We start from the raw sequence: 22,542 nt of genomic DNA, 5'->3' as shown, positions 1-22,542 counted from the left end.
GAGTTAGTGTACTTCATGCTGTAACCTTGCAGAGCTCAGAGACTGGAACATTTCTGAAGCAGGCAATGCATATAGCTTGTGCTCTGGTGGACTGTGCCTGGAAGAAGTGTAAATGCATTGTGTGATCCACTAGGAGATTCTCTGCAATGAGATATCTTGGTCTTTGGATGAGCCAAAGAGCTGGGGGGAGACTGCCAAAATGGCTTGGCCCATTAAGGTACTTACCTTAATACAGCAAGCTCTGGAAACATCTAGGATGTGTAATTTCTCCTCTCCCAGCATTGAGTGCAGCTGGGGATGGAGACTTGCACAGTAATTCATTGGTTTAGGTGAAAGTCTGAGAGTATCTTAAGGATGAACTTAGGGGTGTGGTCTCATCACCACTATGTCTTTACAGAAGGATGTGTAAGGTGGTCTGGTAAGAGAACTTGGAGCTCACTGACTCTCTGAGCTTATGGACACCAGGAAGACCATCTGAATGGTAAGGTAGTACATGCAGCCTTCTGACAGTGGTTCGGAGGATCCACGAGCTTCATGAGAATGATACTGAGGTCCCACCAAAGAACCAGGGGGTCAAACCACAGGGTCTGAAGAATGCCTTTAAAGAACTTTGATACCATTGGATGGGAAAAGATTGTGTGCTTATGTATTAGAGTGTGATAGGCCAGTATTGTTGCTAGGTGGACTTGGAGAGAATTGAATGCCAGTGCCACCTTTTTTCAGGAGCAGCGTAGAGTCCAGGTGTGATGAAGTGGGGGGTTTTCTGGGGGGTTTCTGTGTTTTCTAGTGGTTTGCATGCACAGGGGGTGGGACTTAGTGTCCCTGGGTGTTACTGGTTTAATGAGGTGTCATAAACAGATGGTTAAGGGTTAAAGCCTCTTTTACCTGTAAAGGGTTAAAAAGTTCATCTAGCCTAGTTAACACCTGACCAGAGGAACCAATGGGGGAATAAGACGTTTTCAAAAGAAAGGAGGGAAGTTTTTCCTTTGTTCGAGAGTTTCAGTTTCAGCCGGAGTGAAAAAGATCAAGGAACCAACCTCTGATCAGAGTAGTAAGTTTTAGAAAGGAATAAATGGGTTTATATTTGTTTCTTTGTAGCCTGTCTTATGCAAATTGAGGTAGAATCAAATTGGGTATTTGAGTATTTTTTTTGTGTAACTAAATTTGTGCCCAGGGGAACATCCTCTGTGTTTTGAATCTGTTGTCTGTGAGAGTAGCTGGTATGCTAATCTTTCCCAGAGGGTTTTCTTTTACCTTTCTTTTCTTTAATTAAAAGCCTTTTTTCTTAATACTTGATTGATTATTCCTTGTTTTTTAGATCCAAAGGGATTGGATCTGGACTCACCAGGGATTGGTGGGGGGAAAGAAGGGGGATGGTTAATTTCTCCTTGTTTTAAGATCCAAGGGGTTTGGATCTGTGGTCACCAGGGAATTGGTGAAGTCCCTCAGGACTACGCAGGGAAAAAGGGAGTACTTGGGGGTGGTGGCAGTGATACCAGATCTAAGCTAGTAATTAAGCTTAGAAGTGTCCATGCAGGTCCCCACATCCGTACCCTAAAGTTCAGAGTGGGGAAGGAACCTTGACACAATGTGAAGTGAGAGGGAGTTTGTTGTTACAGAGGACCAGAGAGGGACTTGGGACCCTAGCTGATGGCCTGGAGGATGGAGACCTGAGCGACTGGTGACCTGGTGACCCAGAGACCCAGCTCAGGAGTCACAGCCGGTTCTGGCCAGTGGGACAATGGGCTGCAGAGAGAGGACCCCGGTGACCTGACCAGCTGGTTCCAGCCAGAGGAGGGCTGAGAGGAGAGGAGACCCAGGTCTTCCTGTTTGTCTCCCCTGTTCACCTGGAGAGAAGACAATGGACAAAGGGGGCTTGGGGCCGGGGATATCAGAGGCCCAGCTGGGAAGCAGGGGAGCTCGGGGGCTGGCGAGTGGAAGCAGGCAGAGCCCACCTGGATGCAGGAGGACTGGGATATGCTGTGCTGAGGGAGGCCAGGCCTGAGGCCCTGAGAGTTTCATGTGCTGTGTTCAACTCTCACTAACCCTCCTCTTTTATGCTGGCTGAGAGTCACTCTGGTCTAGAGAACAGGGTTGCATCAACCCCTTTGGGGGTGAGGAGGCCTGGGGGGTCCAGAGAGCGTGGACTCCCTGAGGGGGCCCATGGTGAGAGACAGACGTGCTAAGGCCAGAGGTGCAGCTCCTGGAGGTGGAGGGGCCTGACCCCGAGAGAGAGTGGACCCCCGAGAAGGGCTGTCGCACTGAAAGGGGCACCCCACACGAACTGCATGGGGCCAAGAGTGGGCACGATCTGTGAGTCCATGACATCAGGATCTTTGGTATCAGTGCCTCCACTGGGTTCAAACTGATTGCCCTGTCCCAATTTAGGAAGTCATACTCAGCCAATTAGACATGGCTGTGAGCCAGATGAAGAGAAGCAGAAGAATATGATTTTCTCCCAAATAGGCTGAGTTGTCTTTGGGCACTCTTGCTCCACTTCGACGTCTCCTGTCCACAACTAAGGACCCTGGAATTGGAGTGTGTGTAGAAGTCTTCAAATCACATTGAAGGTACTTGGTACCTCAGTCCTTCATTTATGGGGAAGGCAATCCTGGCTTGACCAGAAGCTAACAGGATGTCAGATAGCTTGTGGGGGTTCTCTGATATGCACAAGTTGCCACTGAAATGATTTAAAGTCATCAGACACTGGTACTTGTGTCACAAGATGAAGATGAGAGGTCTTAGGTGGTGATAGGGGGTGTTGGAGTTACTCTGGCCCTGATTTAGTTCTTCCTGATTCTCTGGCGGCAGCAGTCTGCCCAGCAATGCTGAAGGGTAGAGTGACTTCTTCCTCTTGTCAAGTGTGGTAAAGACTGAGACAGTGGACCCCAGTAACCCAGATAGGGCCACAGTGGCCTGCTATGTTAGTACAGTTGGCTTTCTAGGTAGTGGCCAATCTTATGCCAGTCCTGAAGAGCTGGTGGTGGCTGAATCCTGTAGGGGAATCAGGCAGGTGTCTCCATGGTGTTGACCACTGACCTGAGGGGATAGGGTTCTGTACTTGAGGTTCAGTGCTCCCAGTAAACAATGCCCCTTTACAGGAAGTGGGTCTCAGTTTATAGAAGATATAATTTCTGTTGGAATCTCTCCATGAGAAATACAAATGAAAAGGTTGAACTGAGTTAACAGTACATTATTGCTTCTTTTTGTTGATTATTGTGCTCTACTGAATAAATAGTGATTAATAATTCTCAGTTTTGACTTGTCTGCAGGTGGACCTTCATGTATGAAAATAACTTTGTGATGACAAGTAATGGGGTTACACCTTGGAACTTATGTAATGAGAAATAATTAATAGTATAGTCTACAACAGCTGTGGTTTTGGGCCTTATTCTCCACTGCATTATTCCAATTTTACAACACTGTAATTCCATGAAATCAAAGGGAGCAGCTGGGTGCTAGGCATGTTTGACAATAAGGACGCTTATTGGGCACCTAACTGAGGATTTAGGAGCCTACCTTTATGCATCTGTATTTAAAACCTTGGCCCTGTTGTTTAGCATGGAAGTTTAAGGGTAGGTTTAGTGTTACCATTGGTGTCTTGTATAGATTATGCCTGTCCCTGGCAAGAATAATCTGCATGGGGTTTCTGCAGGAGGCAGAGACTGAATAAGATCTTGATCTCACATTAACACTCCATTTTCAGTGCTAAGGCCAATCTGTGCGTGCCCTTAAAATCAAATTCAGCCATTAAATTGTTCCCTAATGAACACCCAGGAAGGACTATACAGTGTCATCACAAGCTAGATCACTACAGTATGTCACATATAACATCATGGGAAATTTTTTTTTATAAAATCTCATCACAAAATTAAAATATTTAATTTTTCTAAATTAACTGCTCATCTGTTAAATAATTTAGGTATTGGAAATAAAAAACACATCAAAAGATGTCCCAGGTAAGCACTAATATTCCAAAGGACATTTATTATGGGACAAATCGTAGTTCAAGAAAACCCCCGCAATGTTCTGAGCACCATTTAAAAGTCCCAAGTTAAGGGTTTAAGTGTGGAGTAAGGGTTCATAGAGCCTTGCATGGGTCACCCACATTGGAGTGAATTTCATCCAAACTGGCATTGATACTTTTGGGTTTTAATAAAAAAAATATTGAAATTTCATAACAAGCAATTTGAACTCACAGCTCCGAAGGCAACAGAAAGCATGGTTTGCATTTTAGCATCTTCCCTGGAACCAACAACTCCTTTTTTATAAAGTAAAGCACTGCCAGCTAGTGTCCAGAACTTCATGTGTTTTACCCCAACAGACACAAACTGAGTATCTGAATCCGGGCGGAATTCTACAACAAATATTCTCTCCAGATGTCCTCCTCTGCTAGCCACTTTAGCCCCTGTTTTAAATAAAGAAAACATTAAAAATAAAGCTAAAGTTGCTTGCAAAATTACTCTTCCATGTACTTTTATAAAAATAAGTTGACTAGTACTACTGGATGGCTTAGGGCACTACTTCCCAGATACCAAAAGATGAGTCTCTGTTCAGGAAAAGAAATAAACGCGCCCACCTTGGACCATTGCTTAGTTTATTTTAATGTACACATCTTGCAAGCCCCCTGTCCCTGGCTAACCCTTTACAACACCCACACTTAAGAAATGTTGTTGTGCAGACAAATGGATCCTACTTTCAAAAATCTTTGGCTCTGGGCACATGCAGCACATGCATAGGGACCAGTACGCAAAGAAGAACACTAGTTAAAGGGTCACTCTACCTCTGATAGTAAGAGCCATGCTATGAACTGCTAACTGCAGGCATGCCAGGTCAAAACACTAAAAAATAAAATCAGAACCATTTGAGACATGGCCCCTTTAAAGACTGCAGTGCCTATAAGTCAAATGCAATTATACTTTGTGATTTACGGGTTTTAATTTATACCAAATACAAAGAAAAGACTTTTTAATATCAGGCTTGTGGAGAAGAACCTCATAGGGATGGATATGCAGGAGTGGGGAAAATAGTGGCAGATTGAGTGAAGTGCCCTGGCTGTGAGTGATTACAGACAGACTCTCAGCTTGATGGGAATTATCACTGATCTACTTACTGCAGGGTTGAAAACTAAACCTTATGGAGCCATTAAGATCACTGACCATTGTCAGTCTGACAGCTACAGCAATTTCCTGCAATGTCATTGTGAGATCTTATTGAATTAAGTTTAAATAGCTTTGGAGTCTATTGGATTATAAATACAAAGTTTATGTATTATTGTGGGATTGTGTGTAACTTCTCCAGGGAGGAGAACTGGCCAATATAAACCCTAAAAAGTGTTATAAGCTTCAAAGAACTACAGTAGTTTCCACTTAAAAGCAACCAACTATTGACAACTTATTATTTAGTTGACAAGTTGTCAAGATATTGACAACTTCCAGTTCATAGCAACATTTTGCTGGAAACCAATCTTGTCCTATTGACTTTAATGGTAATGGGATTTGGATATTGGCAATGGCATGCCTCTTGTTAACAACATTTTTTGGAAGATAGGTGCAGGCTTCCTTCTGGGGCTGCAGCTCCACAAACCTGCCTATGCACAGAGACTGGACAGGAAATAAAGGGCTGTAGGCTGGGAGAGGAGGCTGTGGGCAGGGCAGTAGCATGGAGGGGACAGCAGCCCAGATGCTGGAGCTGCACAGTATCTCTCCAAGCTGTGTCCTGCCAGGAAGGGAGGGAAGGGGAGGCTGCTCCAAAGAAAAGATGTGCTGAGCCCCAACCCCCAGAGAGTATAGGGAGAAGTATGGAGCCCCCAGCTCCCCTGCTTCCTGTAGAAAACCCCAGCAACTCGATTGCAGGTCCCCCTCACTGCTGCTGCCCTGACTGCAGGCAGGCTTGCAGGGCTACCGCCAGAGAAGGCATATCCCAGAACTTCCTTTCCTGGCTAAAGCCCCACAAATCTTCTGTCTGCTTATTAGCAACTGCTGGATAATTGCAATTTTTTGCTGGCAACTGAGGGGTTGCTGAGGGGAGAAGAATAATTTTTTTAAACAATACGCCAGACAAGGAACTTTTGGGACAATGTTAAATGGGTGTTCTAGGAAATACCTGGAGGGAGGAGCATGCAAATTCCCGCTTTGGGACCCAACCTTGTTTGAAGCTATGCCCTGAGGAGAGAACCATTGTCTGACTGATTCAATCTCTGAAGAGCAAAGACCCAAGCAGTCTAAAGGCCAGCTTATGCATAGGTGTTCTTGTTCTGAGCAAAATGTTGTTATGAACTTGTAAACACAGAAAACCCCTGTGTGGGGTTTGAAGAACTGATCACCTACCAGAGCCCTTGCTGGAGCAGGGGGTGATCTCTGGTAAGCTTATTAGCATGTATGCAGGCTTGTTTATTGTTTTTAGTTTTACAGTTAAAGTTTATCTGTAAAACTTTCATTTTAAGAATAAATGTGCTTGTTTAACTGTGAGGTAACTTACAGCTGTGACAATTATTCTGTTTTTAGCCTCTGGAGAGAAAGCAAAGTGCAGTCACAGGCCTTTTTAGGTAGTCTGGCTTGCTAGGGAACTCATAGCGTAGGCAGGGAACTATGCAACTTAGAAAACCCCTGCTCAGGAGGGAGAGAGACATGGATCTCTGCCCAAGAAAGCTGAGGCCCTGGGAGCCTAAATTGGTTGCCCTTGCTAGACCATGTAAAAAAATACAGGTGCAGTTGCCTTGAACTGTGACATTCTGGAGCACCATTAATCAAGGGTACAGGTGGAAACCAAACAGGAGCCTCCCTCCATAACAAATGAAGGAAGCAATAATTCCTAGTGTGTGGTCTTCTCCTAGAGTTAAGATCAGAGGCCAGTAGTTTCTTGTGCAGTAAGTGTCAAAGAGATCCATTTCCCACATCTCGCACTGGAAGATCTGATGAAAACTTCCCTGATTTAAGGACCGCTAATGAGGTTCTATTAATTACTGACAGAGTCTGCAGTCACATTCTTCTCTGCTAGATAAGCTGAAACCAGGAATTGTATTACAGAACAGAGCCCTCTCCCACATCTATTAGATTTCTTGACATACGATGTATACCCTTGTGTAATCCCTGTATACTAGGCTGAATTTCACCTTGATGATAGTTATATGAATTTATTGAAGATAGAGTGGACCACTTAGTACAGAAGAGTTGTCGTCTGATTTATCTGTGTCACACATGGGGCTAATCACAAAGTCTTGACCGACGAAGTAAATAATTGCAAATAATAAAGAGCTAAGGGCTCTAGATTTACCTTCTTGCCACCTCCACACAATGATAGTATGTTCTGGATCGACTCCTACTGACACCAGAAGTTTGCCAGTAGCACTGAAGTTAATATAGTTGACTCCTTTGGCATGGAAGCATCGCAGCATAGAAAGAGTCTGCTTATTCATAGCATCCCATACATGAATAGATGGAGTTGTACCTTAATGCAAAGATATGCATTAAAATGGAATTAATTCAATTTGTGAAGGCTTCAATGTAAAATAAGAATGTTCAAGAACAGGGCATTAAAACATTTTTTAAAAGATTAAGAACCACACAACTTAAAAAAAAGCTTGTAATAACTTATGAAACATAGGGAAAAATTACTGTAGTTCTTGAAACATGACAAATTCTAAATGATCAACAAAACACTCATGGAAAACCTCATGCAAAATAAACTGTCTGTAAATGTTTTTACTTGTATCCGCAATTCACACAGATACAACCAGTTAACATGAAACTTTTACATAATTGTGTTGACTAGACCTCACAAAACAGCCTTACCTGGAAATTCTGTTATATCACCTGCATTGTGAGAGCAACAGCAAATGAGGAAGAACCAAGGGAAAACGATAGCTGAAATAAGTCATGTTTCTAATGCTGAACTCAGCATCAGCACCAGAAGGAAGCATAAAATTAAAAATTTGAAAATGGATATGGATTAAATAAATAAAATAAAAAAGCAAGAATACTGTTGATGGTCTTTAGGAACACTGTCTTTTATACACAAATATAAAACAACAATATTGATTGCTTTCTCTGTTTTAAATAAGGCATTTAATGCCAGAGTTATGCAGGCCTTTTTACATTAAGTGATTTTTGCACTAAAATGTGTCAATAATTATGTAGATCAAAAGTCAGAAACGCTGATTTTATGGATTCTTTATTAAACAATGACAGAAAAGAAGAAAGGAGCTGTTCTGCAAATTTTTTGTTTTTCACTCCATCCCATCACAGGAATCTAGTTGAGAAAAATGTACATATATTTTATTATAAGGAATGTGTGAGTATAACAGGTCCTAAAAATATTTTTGAAAGGGCTCAGAAAAAAATATGCAATTTGGGTTCTATTTCAAAATTTAGGACATGATAGTAAAAGCTATCTCCAAGATACTATGAGTGAATGTTGAAATATGGTGAATTGTTTTCCAAATATAAGAAATTGAAACTTAGATCCCAATGAAGTCATGGGTAAGTGTTACTCTGATGAGAGTTACATGAAAATGCCCTTGTGACCTCAAATATCAGGAGAGAAATATAGGGTGAGATTCTCCTTTCACTTAAATTGGTGACTTCAGTTGGACTATTCACATGAATAAAATTACACACAAGCGTAAGTCTTTGTAGGACTGAGCTCTTTGTTAGCATTGTTGCATGAACTGCGGAGTCAACTATTCTGTCAGATGAGATCTGAAGTTAAACACATACTGCTTTCTGTGGGCATTAAAGATTCCACAGCACTTTTTGTAAATGTTCTCATATTTCTCTTCTCCTTAGTGTTGTGCAGCAGGTTGTGCTATGGTTCACTCCAGAAGTGAATGCATTTCAGAGAGCTCATATATAGCTAGTGTATAATGCACTTTGGGTCCCTTCAGGATAAAAAGTGTTATACACATGTAAATTATTATTATAGAATATTATTAATGTATTTAACTAGACACTGTGGATTCACCTGAATGAGATAGAGGCAAAGTGAGACCAGTAGGGAAAAGGCATTTTTTCTTTTTAAATGTTATAAAAACTCTGAGAATCAAAAGACAACAGCAAATAGAATGTGTCTGTGTTTTGCTGAACTGTTTTCCCCAATGTATAAAATAAGATTTGCTCCTGGCCTGAAACCTTTTTATTCTGAGTTTTAGCTCAGGATGCATTTACAGGTAAGTTCTAGTCTTCTGTTAACAGAGATTTCTAATGGAAAGGCTGACGGCGGCTGAACATTAGCAGGAATAGCATGTGAATTTTAATAACAAAACAATGAATAAAGAAACTGCAAAATCTTCCTTTGCAATAGCACACTAGGTACTCTTTTGACAGAAGTAAAAGAATACCGTGTAGTAGTTTTTTTGAATATTTTTCCTAATAGTAATAGTTTGAACTTGTATTTCAAATAAGGCTAATAGATAGCTAAATATATTTTCCCTACCTTTGAGGCCACTAAATAACCAAATTTGTATTAATTTCAATGAGAACCAATCATGCTCAGAACCTCACAACTGGCAAGGACTATTTGTCAAGGTGTTGCTATATTGATATTTCCCTGTCTCACTGTTAAGGTTCATTAGTATAAAAGTTATGGGTTTGAGTCTTCTCTCACTTACTGTGGTGTAAAATCAGGAGTAACTATGCAAACTTCAGTGGAGTTACTTACAGCAGTGTTAAATTAGTTTAAGGGAAATCAGACCCTATTTTTCTATCTTGAAGCTTGCATCTGAGGGGGCTTGATCATGCAGCTCTTAGTCCTGTGAGTAACCCACTGAGACCAGGGCCATCCTAAGCCATAGGCAGAACAGGCAGCCGCCTAGGGCACCACTAGGTCTGGGGGCACCGCTCTGCTGGAAGCCTGGACAGACAGGAAGCAGTGGAGCATGTAAGAGCAGGGCTGCTGGGTCCTAGAGAGAAATGAATGCAGCACAGTCTGAGGGAAGGGATTGGCTGCTGGGGTCTCTGGGAAGGGGTGAGGGAAGGAATATACCTGTAGGGTGACCAGATGTCCCGATTTTATAGGGATAGTCCCGATTTTGGGGTCTTTTTTTATATAGGCTCCTATTCCCCCACACTCCCGTCCCGGTTTTTCACACTTGCTGTCTGGTCACCCTAGCTGGTGGCAATTGGTACCTATATAAGTCAAAGCCCCAAATATCGGGACTGGCCCTATAAAATCAGGACATCTGGATCTGGACACCCTAGCTGGAAAGCGCATCTCTCCCCTGGGCTGGCAGTGATCCATCTCATCTGGGGGGAGCTGTGGCTTCATGGGTGCCCTGTCCCTGAGATCAGATGCTGTGCTAATTTCACCATGGTCAGTTGGACTGGCGGTGGTGCACATTGGCATGTAATCGGACCTGAGGGTTTGCTGCTGCTGTTGCCACTCTGCATCCCAAGAGGTGGATTTTGGGGTCCTGCAGTTTTCCACCTATCTCCTCCTCTACTGCAGCTGTTGGACCAGCAGGCTGCGGGCTGAGTCAAGCATGAAAGCAGTACTGTGTTTCCATTTAGATTGTCTTTTAGCAAATTTGGTCCCCAAAAATGCTTGCTAACAATCCTGAATTCAATTTCAATATATATTTTTTAAAAAATCAATATCTTAGCCAAAAACAGAAAATTAAGTTGACAATTATTTGTGACAAGTTTGGTATGGGGAAGGGAGTGGGCCAGTTTTCATCAGAGAAACAAAAAATGTTGACTGACTTTCCTATAGCCCTGTTACTGCTAAATAGAGCTCTCCAATAACTGTAATATGCTCATCTCCTTACTAATGTATAGAGAAGGGATCGGCAACCTACAGCACACGTGCCAAAGGTGGCACACGAGCTGATTTTTGATGGCACACAGCAGCAGGCTGCGAGACTGAGCCTACCACTGCTCTGGGGTTCCGGCGGCTGCCCCATTGCCACCTGGGGTCCTGGTCGCTGGCCCCACTCAGCACCCACTGCTGGCTTGGGGACCCCCAAGAAACCCCAGGCTGGCAGCAGTCTGAGAAGGCCGGTGGCTGAGACCCTGGCTGAGCCACTCAACCCGCTGTCGGCCTGGGGTTCCATTCACTCAGCTGGTAGTGGGCTGAGCAGGACTAAATTCAACAAAATAGGACAACAAGGGCAACTAATGACAAAGTGCAAGAACCTAGAGCAGTGGTCCCCAACCTTTTTCGTCTGGCGCCCGCCAGACAAAGGACCGTGGCAGTGGATGAGCATCCACCAAAATGCCGCCGAAATTCGGCGGCATTTCAGCGGCGATGCCTCTGGATGACGCTGCTTATTGGCAGCAAGAGATGCCTCATCCAGAGGCATTGCTGCCGAATTTCGCTGGCATTTCAGCAGATGCTTGTCTGCTGGCCAGTACACTGAGAGCCCTGCGGGCACCATGGCACCCACGGGCACCGTGCTGGGGACCCCTGACCCAGAAAGCCTCCTGAAGCACGGCTATTGTTTTGATTTAAATGGACTTGATCTGTATGAAGAATTGAGTATAGTGTCATCCGTGTTGCCACATGCAAAATCGATGATGGACATTGTACAGTTTACTCATACCAGCAAACTTGTTGACATATATCCTAATGTGTACATTGCCACTTGTATTCTGCTGACAATTCCTGTAACAGTAGCATCAGGAGAATGGAGTTTCTCAAAACTAAAACTCATTAAAAACTATCTCCACTTTACAAGGAGTCAGGAACACTTGACTGGTCTTGCTACTCTTGCCATCGAAAAAGACATCACTTTGTTTTTGTCATACGATGACATTATTCCTGATTTTGCAGCCAAAAAAGCCAGAAAGATTGCTTTTAATTAAAAACAAATCCTTGTTTCAATACTTCTTCATATAACTTTCCAATAAAATGTTGACAAATTAAAAAAATTATATTATTTGCATCATTCTGTAAAATCAGAATTTTTTCTATAGTGCTACTTCTTTAGTGCTAGTCCATCAGCATTACAGTGTGCTTAACTACGTTAAACTGGTTTTAATAACATGCATGTGGCAAGTTTTCCAATAGTGTAAGCTTATGTTTGTGTTGCTAAGAGCAAGACAGGCACAGGGGCACCAGTTTAATAATCCTGCCTAGGGCACCATAAATCCTAAGGACGGCCCTGACTGAGACCACTCATGTGAGTAAAGATTACTCACATAAATAAGATTTCAGAATTGGGGCTCAAACTGTTTTTTACTGCTAAAGGGAGTTCTTTGCGGTTTTCTCTTATTCTGCGTCACTTTCTGAGGTTTTATGAAGGTGGTTATAATGCTTTCATTGTTCAGGAATGTCTTTGTAATACTGTCAAGTATCAGAGGGGTAGCCGTGTTAGTCTGGATCTGTAAAAAGCAACAAAGAGTCCTGTGGCACCTTATAGACCAAAAGACGTTTTGGAGCATAAGCTTTCGTGGGTGAATACCGACTTCATCAGACACATGTGACACATCTGTTAGTCTATAAGGTGCCACAGGACTCTTTGTTGTTTATTATACTGCTGAACAGTGGCTTGGTGGGACCAAGAAAGTGGGCTCTTTATAAATGAGAGGATTACCAGCAATACTAGCAGTCCTATTAAATTTTTTTGTTTTTCACACTATTATAAGACATGATATCCCATGATCTAAAATTCAGTGCTCACAATTAGAGATGACAGACATTTAAATAATAAGAAAATGCTGAAAGTTGGTGATCTCATTAAGGGTGAAAGGATAATCTGGGGAAAGTAACTCTGATAATTCTCAGATTCCTAAATATGAATGCATCCAGCCCCAATTAATCAGTCCCCCGGACAAATTTTAAGTAATAATTTGTTAATATGAAGAATCACTTACCAATCTGGCTGGTAGCCACAACATTTTTATATTTCGGGTGCTGGTTCACAGTGAGGCAGAGAATATCATCGGTATGCTCCAGATAGAAACTCTGACTTCCTAAGAAAATTCAAATAAGGTTTTATTAAAAATAGTTTTTCAGCAATGGCAGCAGTCCATTGCTATGGGCCACACTAAACAATCAAGGGGAAGGATGGGAGGCAGGGCAATCGTTACTTAAAATACAGCACAAACTTGCTGTAAAAAGAGTTTTAAAACTGTTCACAAAAAGACTGCTCTTTTTCAAATAGTCACAATCAGGGATAACTAGGGAGCAGCCCAAGGGCCAGAGCCTGTAGCCACTATCTCCCTATAACTTCAGGGCAAGAACAAAGATGATCAATGGATAGCTCAGATCTCTTTCTTAAGTGGAGAAACCTGTGAAAGGGGCCCAAGGAACACTAAAGCTTTGTGAAGTTCATTTAGCAAATAATCCCCTCAAGGATGACTTTGGATGGAGAGGGGAAAATAGTGTAGATGGGATAATGCCTCCCAACCCCACAGATACTGGGGATGCACAGGGAAGGACATTCCCAAAGCAATGGAGACACGATGGCTCAGATAGCTCTCCTTTCTTCCTGGCAGGAAGAGCCTTAAGATGTACTGCTGACATTATCTTTGTTCCCTCTGGCTACTCAGTAGCAATTACAGACTGGGGCCTTGTCTTCACTACCGTTTTGTTAACAAAACAGTAGAAGTATATACACTACAATGCTCTTTCCACTGACAAAACTCTCCTGCTTTGCCAACAAAACAAAACCTCAACAAAAGGCGTAGAACTTTTTGTGGCAAAGTTACAATGACAAAGTGTCAGTGTAGACACTGCGCTTGGCTATGTTGCTGTAAATAGCCTTCAGGAGGTGGGGTCCCACAATGCCTACACTGACTGTTCTGGTCAGCAGTTTGAACTCCTCTGCCCGGCATTCAGGTACACAGGCATCTGCCCCTTCCCCTTTAAATTTTTGAAATTCCACTACCTGTTTGGCGTGGACAGCTCACATTGCAACTTCCCCGATGACCATGGTGGCTCCACACACAAAACATTGTCCTGTTTGGAGCATACCTGAGTTGTTGGATCTGCTGGTACTGTGGGGAGAGGAGGCTGTGCAGTCCCAGCTCTGCTCCAGCCATAGAAACTTTGATACCTATGTCAGATTTCTCATGGCTGTTGAGTAAGGGCTACAAATAGGAAACACATCAGTGCTGTGTGAAGATAAAGGAGCTGGGGCAGGCGTACCAGAAGGCAAGGGAGTCAAACTCTTGCTCTGGTACTGTGCTGAAGACCTGCCAATTCTATAAGGAGTTGGACGCTATCTTTGGCAGCAATGTTATACCAATAGAATAAAAACCAGCAGGATCTTAGTAAGAGGGATAAGGCAAAGATGCCACATTTACTGTAAATATAGTAATAAAGCAAAAGATAAAAGCAAACAATGTTGTTTAACTACTTATTCCTATCACTACTTATTCCTTACACACACACACACACACACACACACACACACACACACACACACACACACACACACACACACACACACACACACACACACAGAGATATTCATCCACACAGTCATTCATTCAAGTTATAGTTATAGAGTTATAGTTACCAGCCTAGAAGTTGCTCATGCCAAGTTACTGGCCAGGTACCTTAGTCATGAGGACGGAGCCGAGTCTGTGTCAGATGCACCTGATGCTCCTGGAGGTTGGCAGCAGAACCAGAGACTCAAAGTCCTCAGTCTTTAGAGCTCATTCATATAGGAATTAATTCCTATGTTAGTCTATGGGAGCTGTTTTATCCTGCTGTTGCTGACTCAATCAGCAGATGGCACATTCCTGGTGGCTCAACATTGTCTAAAGTGGCACATTCCTGATAGCTTCACACTGTTCAAAGTTTGTGTTTCTCATCCTTCTAGGTGTTGGGGTGGATCCCAGTTTACCCTCTGGGGGTTGTCTGGTGGTCCACTTGACACATTCTTCAGCCGATGGATACTCCCTTTCTAGGCTGGCACCTCCCTAACCGTTCATGCACATCAAGCATTCATCAACATACATTCCATATCTTAACCATATTTTAATTTACTGTCTCCACCACTCTCAGGATGTGTGTTAATTCATAGAAGACTCCCGGCCCTGTAATTACAAAGGGTGGGGATCTGTTTGTTTACTTTGTATCAATTACAGCTTAAGGCTAGCATAGTGTTTACTTCAAGAACAAAGTCAATTAACTTGTTTGTAAATTTTACATAGTAATAGAGTATCTTTCACAGAACAGATACGATCAATGGTTTCTACAGACATGAGCTTACAAGTTTTAACAGTAGAACTAAAAGATTTTTGTACTTGGTGAAACTGGGAGGTCACTGTTAGTACCTTCTTTAATATCCCTACAGCAACCCCACCTCCACAGCCACTTGGTGAAACTGGGGGAATCACTGTTAGTACCTTCTTTAATATCCCTATAGCAACCCCACCTCCACTGCCAAGAGACCCAGGATACTTTGTGGGGATGGGGCTGGAAACAGTGGACAGTGGGCTCAATCCTGAGGATGAAATGCTGGATGAGAAGGTCAAGTTGGAGGACAAGATGGGACAGGTGACAGGCTTGTCTGGTACTGTGGTGAGCCAGGACCTCTTCTCAGTCCAGGAGGGTTTGAGCCAGTTCCAGCACTCCATCTATGGTGTACATGATGCAGAAGATGGGAGCTGTGGTAACTAGTCTTTTGAGTTAATGCTGCTCCTTGAGGTAGAGCTGTCCTTTGCTTTGCTATATGATAGAAGTGGGTTAAGGGATAGAAATGTACAAGACTAGCTGCGCTGGCATGGGCTTCACATTCCCCTGTGCAGCTATGCAGTAGGATGGAACATGTGTTAATGCACACTGAGATTTCACAGGAATCCTCCAGAGAGATCTCTAGGAAACTTTTCTGGAGGTACTTGCCAATCCTCTGCTGAAGGTTCCTTGGCAGAGCTGCTTTGTTCCTTCCCCCATTGTGGGAAACTTTCGTGCCCCAACTGGCAACCATCTGTGCAGGGACCAAAGTGGCACACAATGAGCAGTGTATGGACCCAGTCTGAAGCCGCATGCATACAGGAGATGCACCCTTGCTTACCCTCATGATATTGGCTTCAATGACCCCTGCCTGTTGAAAATGGTGGCAGAATTTGTAATTTTATCCCTACTCCCTTGCAGTGATCCTTAAAAAAACACCTAGACCCTTTGCCCCATTTTAAGTGCCTCCCGCCTTCTTCCAGGCAAACTCACCATGTTTATGGTGTTCGCCAAGCTGTGTGCTTGCCAAGGCACAGTGAAAAACTGATTCATATTTTAAAAGAGGTGTATTTTATTGTAATGATTCAGTGCTGCAATAACCATCATGCTTCTGTTTCTTGTGCTTATGCAGATGTGGCCTTCAAAGAACCCCCTACACACCGGTGGGAATGCCTCTGCCGGATAAGGAGGACATGTTTTGAGAGGTGCACCAATTCTCAGATGCCAAAAAACAAGAACACAAGGCATAGAGAAAGACTTTAAATGAAAATTAGAAAGCAGGGTGGTAAGGAGAGCCAGGAGAGCGCCCGCACAGATGATAAATGTGATAGAGGAGCAAACAGAAATGTCGAAGTCCGTAATCGTACTGTATGCATGCTCACCCCCACAGCTGATATGGCACTGCTTGCCACATCCTCCCCAAACTGCTCCCACTCATTCCTTTCATCTTCCTGGCCCGTCTCAGTACGCCATTCACCCCGCTTCTTCAGACAGCTTCAAAAATGATAGCTGGAGTTATACACAGCTATTAGAGCCTATATCAGGATACTGCCCTTCACTGTTATCTCTCTTTCCACCAAGCATTTTCTGTGTATTGTTAATTGGCTTTTAATAAAAACATACTCTCTGAAAGATAATCTTTATTTGTATCCTACAAATGGTGGTTGCTGCTGGAATTAATATACAACAGCAACTGGAACATCTGCAGACTACAAATTATGGTCAGGAATCATCAAAATTTTCATGCAAGGCAGCAAGTTAACAAAGCATGTCAGAGTGCTATATAAAAAGACTTACACTACTGGTGCTCATTGTCAAAATGGTGCCTCGAAGTCTCCTTGATTCAAATAGCCTCCCGTTGCGCCCCTCTAATAGCCTTGGTATCCAGCTGCTCAGAATCAGCTGCCAGGTGATCTGCCTCTGTGTTCCATCCATTCCTGCGAGATACTTTTTACTCTTAGTCTCACAATATTATGGAGCACAAAGCAGGCTGCTATGATCATTTAGGTCAAACCTGCCATAAAGGCAGCCCCAGCGTGCTTTTAATCTGTCAAATGCACATTCAATGGTCATTCTGCACCTGCTTAACCTATTGTTGAAGTGCTCCTTGCTTCTGTCCAGGTTTCCAGTGTAAGGCTTCATGAGCCATGGGAGCAAGGAGTATGCTGGGTCTCCCAAGATCACTATGGGCATTTCAACATCCCCCATTGAAATCTTCTGGTCTGGAAATAAAGTCTCTGCTTGCAGCTTTCTGTATAGGCCAGTGTTCCTGAAGATGTACGAGTCATGCATCTTTCCTGACCACCCCGTGTTGATGTCAGTGAAACGACCATGGTGATCCATAAGCATCTGCACTACCATAGAGAAGTACCCCTTTCTATAGATGTACTCTGTCGCAAGATGGTCCAGGGCCAAGATTGGGATATGCTAGTCATCTATCACCCCACCGCAGTTAGGGAATCCCATTGCTGTAAAGCAATCCACTATTTCACACACATTGCCAAGAGTCACAGTTCTTTGTTGCAGGATGTGATTAATGGCCCTGCACACTTGTGTTAACGCAATCCCAACAGTAGACTTCCTAACTCCAGACCGAAACATTACTGACTGGTAGCAGTCTGGAGTTGCCAGTTTCCACACAGTGATTGCCACGCACTTCTCCACCAAGAGGGCTGCTCTCATTTTGTTGTCCTTGTGCTGCAGTGTTGGGGCGAGCTCCACACACAGTTCCAGGAAGGTGGCTTTCTGCATCTGAAAGTTCTGCAGCCACCTCTCATCATCCCAGACCTGCATAATGATGCAATCCCATCACTCTATGCTTATTTCTCAAGCCCAAAAGCGACGGTCCACCGTGTGCAGTTGCTCCATCAATGCCAAAAGTGGTGTTTCTTTCCATGGCAAACAGCAGATGAGGCACCTTGGATGCCTGTTCGGATTGGGTGCTCATGATATACTGAATGAGCAGCCACTATGTATTCATAACAGTGACCACAACAATAGAGAGCAGTGCAAGATCCATCCTTTCAGGCAGAGATGGCGGGTGCACAGTAATCAGGGACCATTAAAAATGGCATGAAATGCAGTCAGAAGACCATGGAATGAAGGGATAGAAAAAATATTGAGCCTACGCCCATGATGCACTGTGATCCACTCCACCTTCCCACAACTCCTTTCTGCAGAAGGTGGTGAGTAGCACAGTGGAATAGCTATCCACAGTGCACTGTTCTCATTGTCAATGCTAGCGCACCAAATGCAGACACGCTCCGCCAACAGAAGGAACAGTGTGTGAACATGCACAAGTGATATAATTATATCGGTTTTTGATTGTTGGAGTAACTTGTGTCGACAAAACTCTAGTGTAGACAAGGCCTGGAACTGAGAGGGAGTAAATACAGTTAAAAGCAGCATTAACTCCCAAGTGTATTTCTCCATGGAAATCTGGGTCATCTGAAAGGGTTGGGGCTAGTGCTTAATTTGTGCCAGCGCTTGCCAAGGCTGAGCCCCGGCACCTCTAGGCTTGGCAGTTCATAGCCCCAGCACCTCTGAGCTTGCTGCGTCAGTTATGAAAGTAAAAAAACTGCTTGAGCCTCAGCAACTCTTTCATTACAAATTAAACACTGGTTAGGGCTGTGGAGCATGGCCAGACTTCTTGCGCCTCCTCCTGTTTGTTATATGAAGGAAGGTTGTTTTCTTATCCTCTCCAAAACACAACATACCCACATTATGCAAATGAGTAAAAACTACTCTTTTCCTGGGATTTGATTATATTAAAAAAGTAACTCAAAATGAAACAGGTTGGGCTCCTCCTGGGGTTCATTCTTGAGGACTGTTCAGCCCTAGGGTTACCATATGTCTTGGTTTTCCCAGACATTGCCTCTTTTTTGAGCTTCCTTTATCTCTCTGGGTGGATTTTTCAAACAACAGGAAATATCCAGGATTTCTGCAGATAGACAAGCTGCAGCTCAGAAAGTGCCCCAGTAGGTCCTCTCCTTTGTTGTTTCCTCCCCTGCATCCACAGCTGATTGGTCCATTCCCCTGAAAGCCATAGCTCCTGTATCCCACCCACCCAGGCCCCATTTCCCATCCCTGGGGTGGGGGGTCTTGCAGGAATGTGGTGATTGATGGCTGGCGCTGTGTCCTGAGCTTGTGCTAGCCGCCTTGCCACCATGACAGGGCATGACATTGAGCCCCATCTCCAGTGAGTACCCATGCCACAGGTACCCCCTCTAGCTCTCCCAACTATACTCCCACAGGCTACCTCTTTTTGAGAACCTGAAATATGGTAACCTTATTCAACTCAACCCTAGGCCCTCTTTCCTAGAGCACCACTACCATCTCTCTTATATTCAGGGTGTATTTTAACAAGGGACAGTCACAAAAGCCTGCAAGGATTTGCATAGCATCTCTCACAGGAGCTACATATGCTCACAGGAACAGGGTGGCTTCACAAAAAACAGTGGAATCCTATTACATTCATACTACAGTACAGTAACCAACAATGATAGGCTAATTTACATGAATTCCCTACCAGGATACAAAAAGAAAAAAGATATGTAGAAAGTGACAAAATTATGATTGTTGAATGAAATGGTTGTCTTGGCCATAGATTTTTTTGTTTGTGTTTTTGGGGGTTTGTTTTTGTTTTTTTAATTTCACAGTACTGTTTCATTGTGAATTACCCGTGGAAATATTTTGAACTATGCCTGCTGCAGCTGTGTGGAAAATAATATCAGCACCATCATTGAGGTAATGAAGGTTGTTGCGACAATCAAATCCTCTGTATCCAAAAACATGGTCTAAAGCCAGCTCCTAGTTAAGTAAAGAAAAAAGATTAGATAGTGGAATAAAAACAAACAAGGGAGTTAAAAACCATGCTTGGATCAGATAAAGTGGGGTGCTAAACCAATTAGACAAGCAAATATTTTGGGAGGCAAAGAAATAATTAAACAATAATTAGTAAAATTTCCCTATTCTACTATTTTGAGGATGATATTTTCATTGACTATCTACAATACTACTGGCTGACTAGACCACTGAATTCATATTCTGATTCTTAAATAAATCAGTCAGCTATAAACTGGTTGTTTCTTTAAGGTCTATTCAAGGTAAATTTAAGGTCAACAAACATCTACATTTATTTTTCACCCAAATTAATACAGGGAAATTACAGTGCAAAAGTTATGTGTAAAAAACAGTTATCTACCTTTCATAACTGTTATTCTTCGAGATGTGTTGCTCATGTCCATTCCACGTTAGGTGTGTGCGCGCTCACGTGCATGGCTGTTGGAAATTTTCCCCCTAGTGGTATCTGTAGGGCTGGCTTTGGATGCTTTCTGGAGTGCCCCACCTATACGCCAAAATATGAGGCGCCACCATATGAAGTTCCTTCTTGCCATCGAATCCGACAGTGGTCATGGACGGGTCATGGAATGGACATCAACAACACATCTCAAAGAACAACAGTTATGAAAGGTAGGCGACTGTTTTTTCTACTTTGAGTGCTTGCTCATGTCGATTCCATGTTAGGTGACTCACAAGCAGTATCCCTGGAGGTGGGCTAAGAGTTCACGGACATGCAGCCTGCAACAGTGCTCTACTGGGACTGGCATTGTCCCAGGCCTGTTGGATGATGGCATAATGGGACACAAAGGTATGGACAGTCAACCAGGTAGTGGCTCTACAGATGTCTTGAATCAGTACCTGGGCCAGGAAAACTGCTGAGGCCTGCGCTCTCGTGGAATGGGTGGTTACAACTGCCGGTGGTGGGTACCTTTATCTATTCATAACAAAACTTGATGCAGGCTGTAATCCATGAAGAGATTCTCTGCAAAGAGATGGGCAGACCTTTCATCCTATCTGCCACTGCGACAAAGAGCTGAGTCGATTTTCAGAAGGGTCAGATCCTCTTGATGTAAAAGGCTAAGGCCCATCTAACATCCAGGGTGTGTAATCTAGTTCTTCACTGAATTTATGAGGTTTTGGAAAGAACACCAGGAGGAAAATGTTCTGATTATTGTGAAATTGTGATACCACATTCAGTAAGAAGGCTGGGTGGGGCTGAAGCTGGACCTTATTCTTGTAGAACACAGTATAGGGTGGTTCCCACATGAGCGCTCTAATTATGGACATTCTTCAGGCCAAAGTGATTACAATATAGAAGGAGACCTTCCATGAGAGGAGCAGCAGTGAGCACGAGGCTAATGGCTCAAAGGGAGGCCCTGTGAGCCTTGACGGTACCAGGTTCAGGTCCCAAGCCGGGATAGGGTCACGAACTTGAGGATAAAGGTGCTCCAAGCCTCTGAGAAATCTAGTTCTCATAGCATGGTAGAAAACAGATTTGCTCTGAACCAGAGGGTGGAAGGCCAATATGGCTGCCAAGTGGACTTTGATAGATGAGAGCACTAGGTCTTGGTGCTTGAGGTGCAGCAGGTAGTCTAGGATGGACTGTAGTGAGGTCAGGTCAGGAGACAGATTCTGATCTGAGGCCCAACATGAAAAGCATTTCCATTTGGCTGGGTACGTTGCCCTTGTGGAGGGCTTTCTGCTACCCATCAGGACTTGCTGGACTTGAGTTGAGCATGCTTGTTCCTTCTCATTCAGCCATGCAGCAGCCATATTGTCAGATGCAGGGATGCTAGGTTTGGGTGCAGCATATGACCATGATTCTGGGACAGTAAGTCCAGCCAGAGCGGGAGCTCTAGCAGCGCTGCTGTTGAGAGCTGAAACAGCATGCCAAACCAGGGTTGGGTGTGGCCACATAGGAGTTATCAGGATAATCTTTGCTCTGTCCCACTTGATCTTTAAGAAGGTCCTGGGCATCAGTGGAATCAGGAGGAAGGCCCCTGACCATGGGAACAAAAAGACATCAGATAGGGAACTGCTGTTGAGCCCTCAGATCAAACAGAATCGATAGCATTTTCTGTTCTTCCTGGAGACAAACAGGTCCACCTGGGGAGTCCCCCACCTGTGGAAGATCAAATTGACCACCTCTGGATGGAGTGACCTCTCATGGTGAGATGAGAAGAACCTGCTGAGGAGATCTGCTACTGCATTCCTGGCCCCTGCGAAGTGCGGTGCTACAAGATGAATGGTATGTTGGATGGAGAAGTCCCACAGCCTGACACAGGGCTGAGGAGCAGGCTCCACCCTGCTTGTTGATATAAAACATAGCAATGGTATTGTCTATTAGAACTTGGACTACCCAGCCTCTCAGATAGAGAAGGAACGCCTGGCAAGCCAGGCAAATCACTCAGAGTTCCCTGATATTTATGTGTAGGGAGTGTTCCTCCTGCAACCAGAGACCTTGAGTGCTGACATCAGTTCTCCACCCTAAGTCTGAAGCGTCAGAAACCAGTGTCACTGATGGGGAGTGGGTTATGAAGGGGACTCCCTCCAATATCACGTGCAGGTCCGTCCACCACA

The 22,542-nt window shown here is 43.8% G+C and overlaps 1 protein-coding gene across 5 annotated transcripts in view; it reads right to left on the bottom strand.

Annotated features, from left to right (window-relative positions):
• EML6 (EMAP like 6) overlaps window positions 1-22,542 on the bottom strand; it is a 397,023-nt gene that overhangs the window by 17,863 nt on the left and 356,618 nt on the right. For all 5 annotated transcript variants that reach the window (XM_030557759.1, XM_030557761.1, XM_030557762.1 and 2 more), the window contains 4 exons: window positions 19,800-19,929; window positions 12,810-12,908; window positions 7,276-7,449; window positions 4,200-4,408 (listed from right to left, as the gene is read on the bottom strand). In XM_030557759.1, the coding sequence (XP_030413619.1) occupies window positions 4,200-4,408; window positions 7,276-7,449; window positions 12,810-12,908; window positions 19,800-19,929 (612 nt within the window). The remainder of the gene's footprint in view (window positions 1-4,199; window positions 4,409-7,275; window positions 7,450-12,809; window positions 12,909-19,799; window positions 19,930-22,542) is intronic.

The sequence above is a fragment of the Gopherus evgoodei genome, chromosome 3 (assembly GCF_007399415.2).
Source record: "Gopherus evgoodei ecotype Sinaloan lineage chromosome 3, rGopEvg1_v1.p, whole genome shotgun sequence".
NCBI lineage: Eukaryota > Metazoa > Chordata > Testudines > Testudinidae > Gopherus > Gopherus evgoodei.
This window is presented reverse-complemented; position numbering and strand designations above follow the sequence as displayed.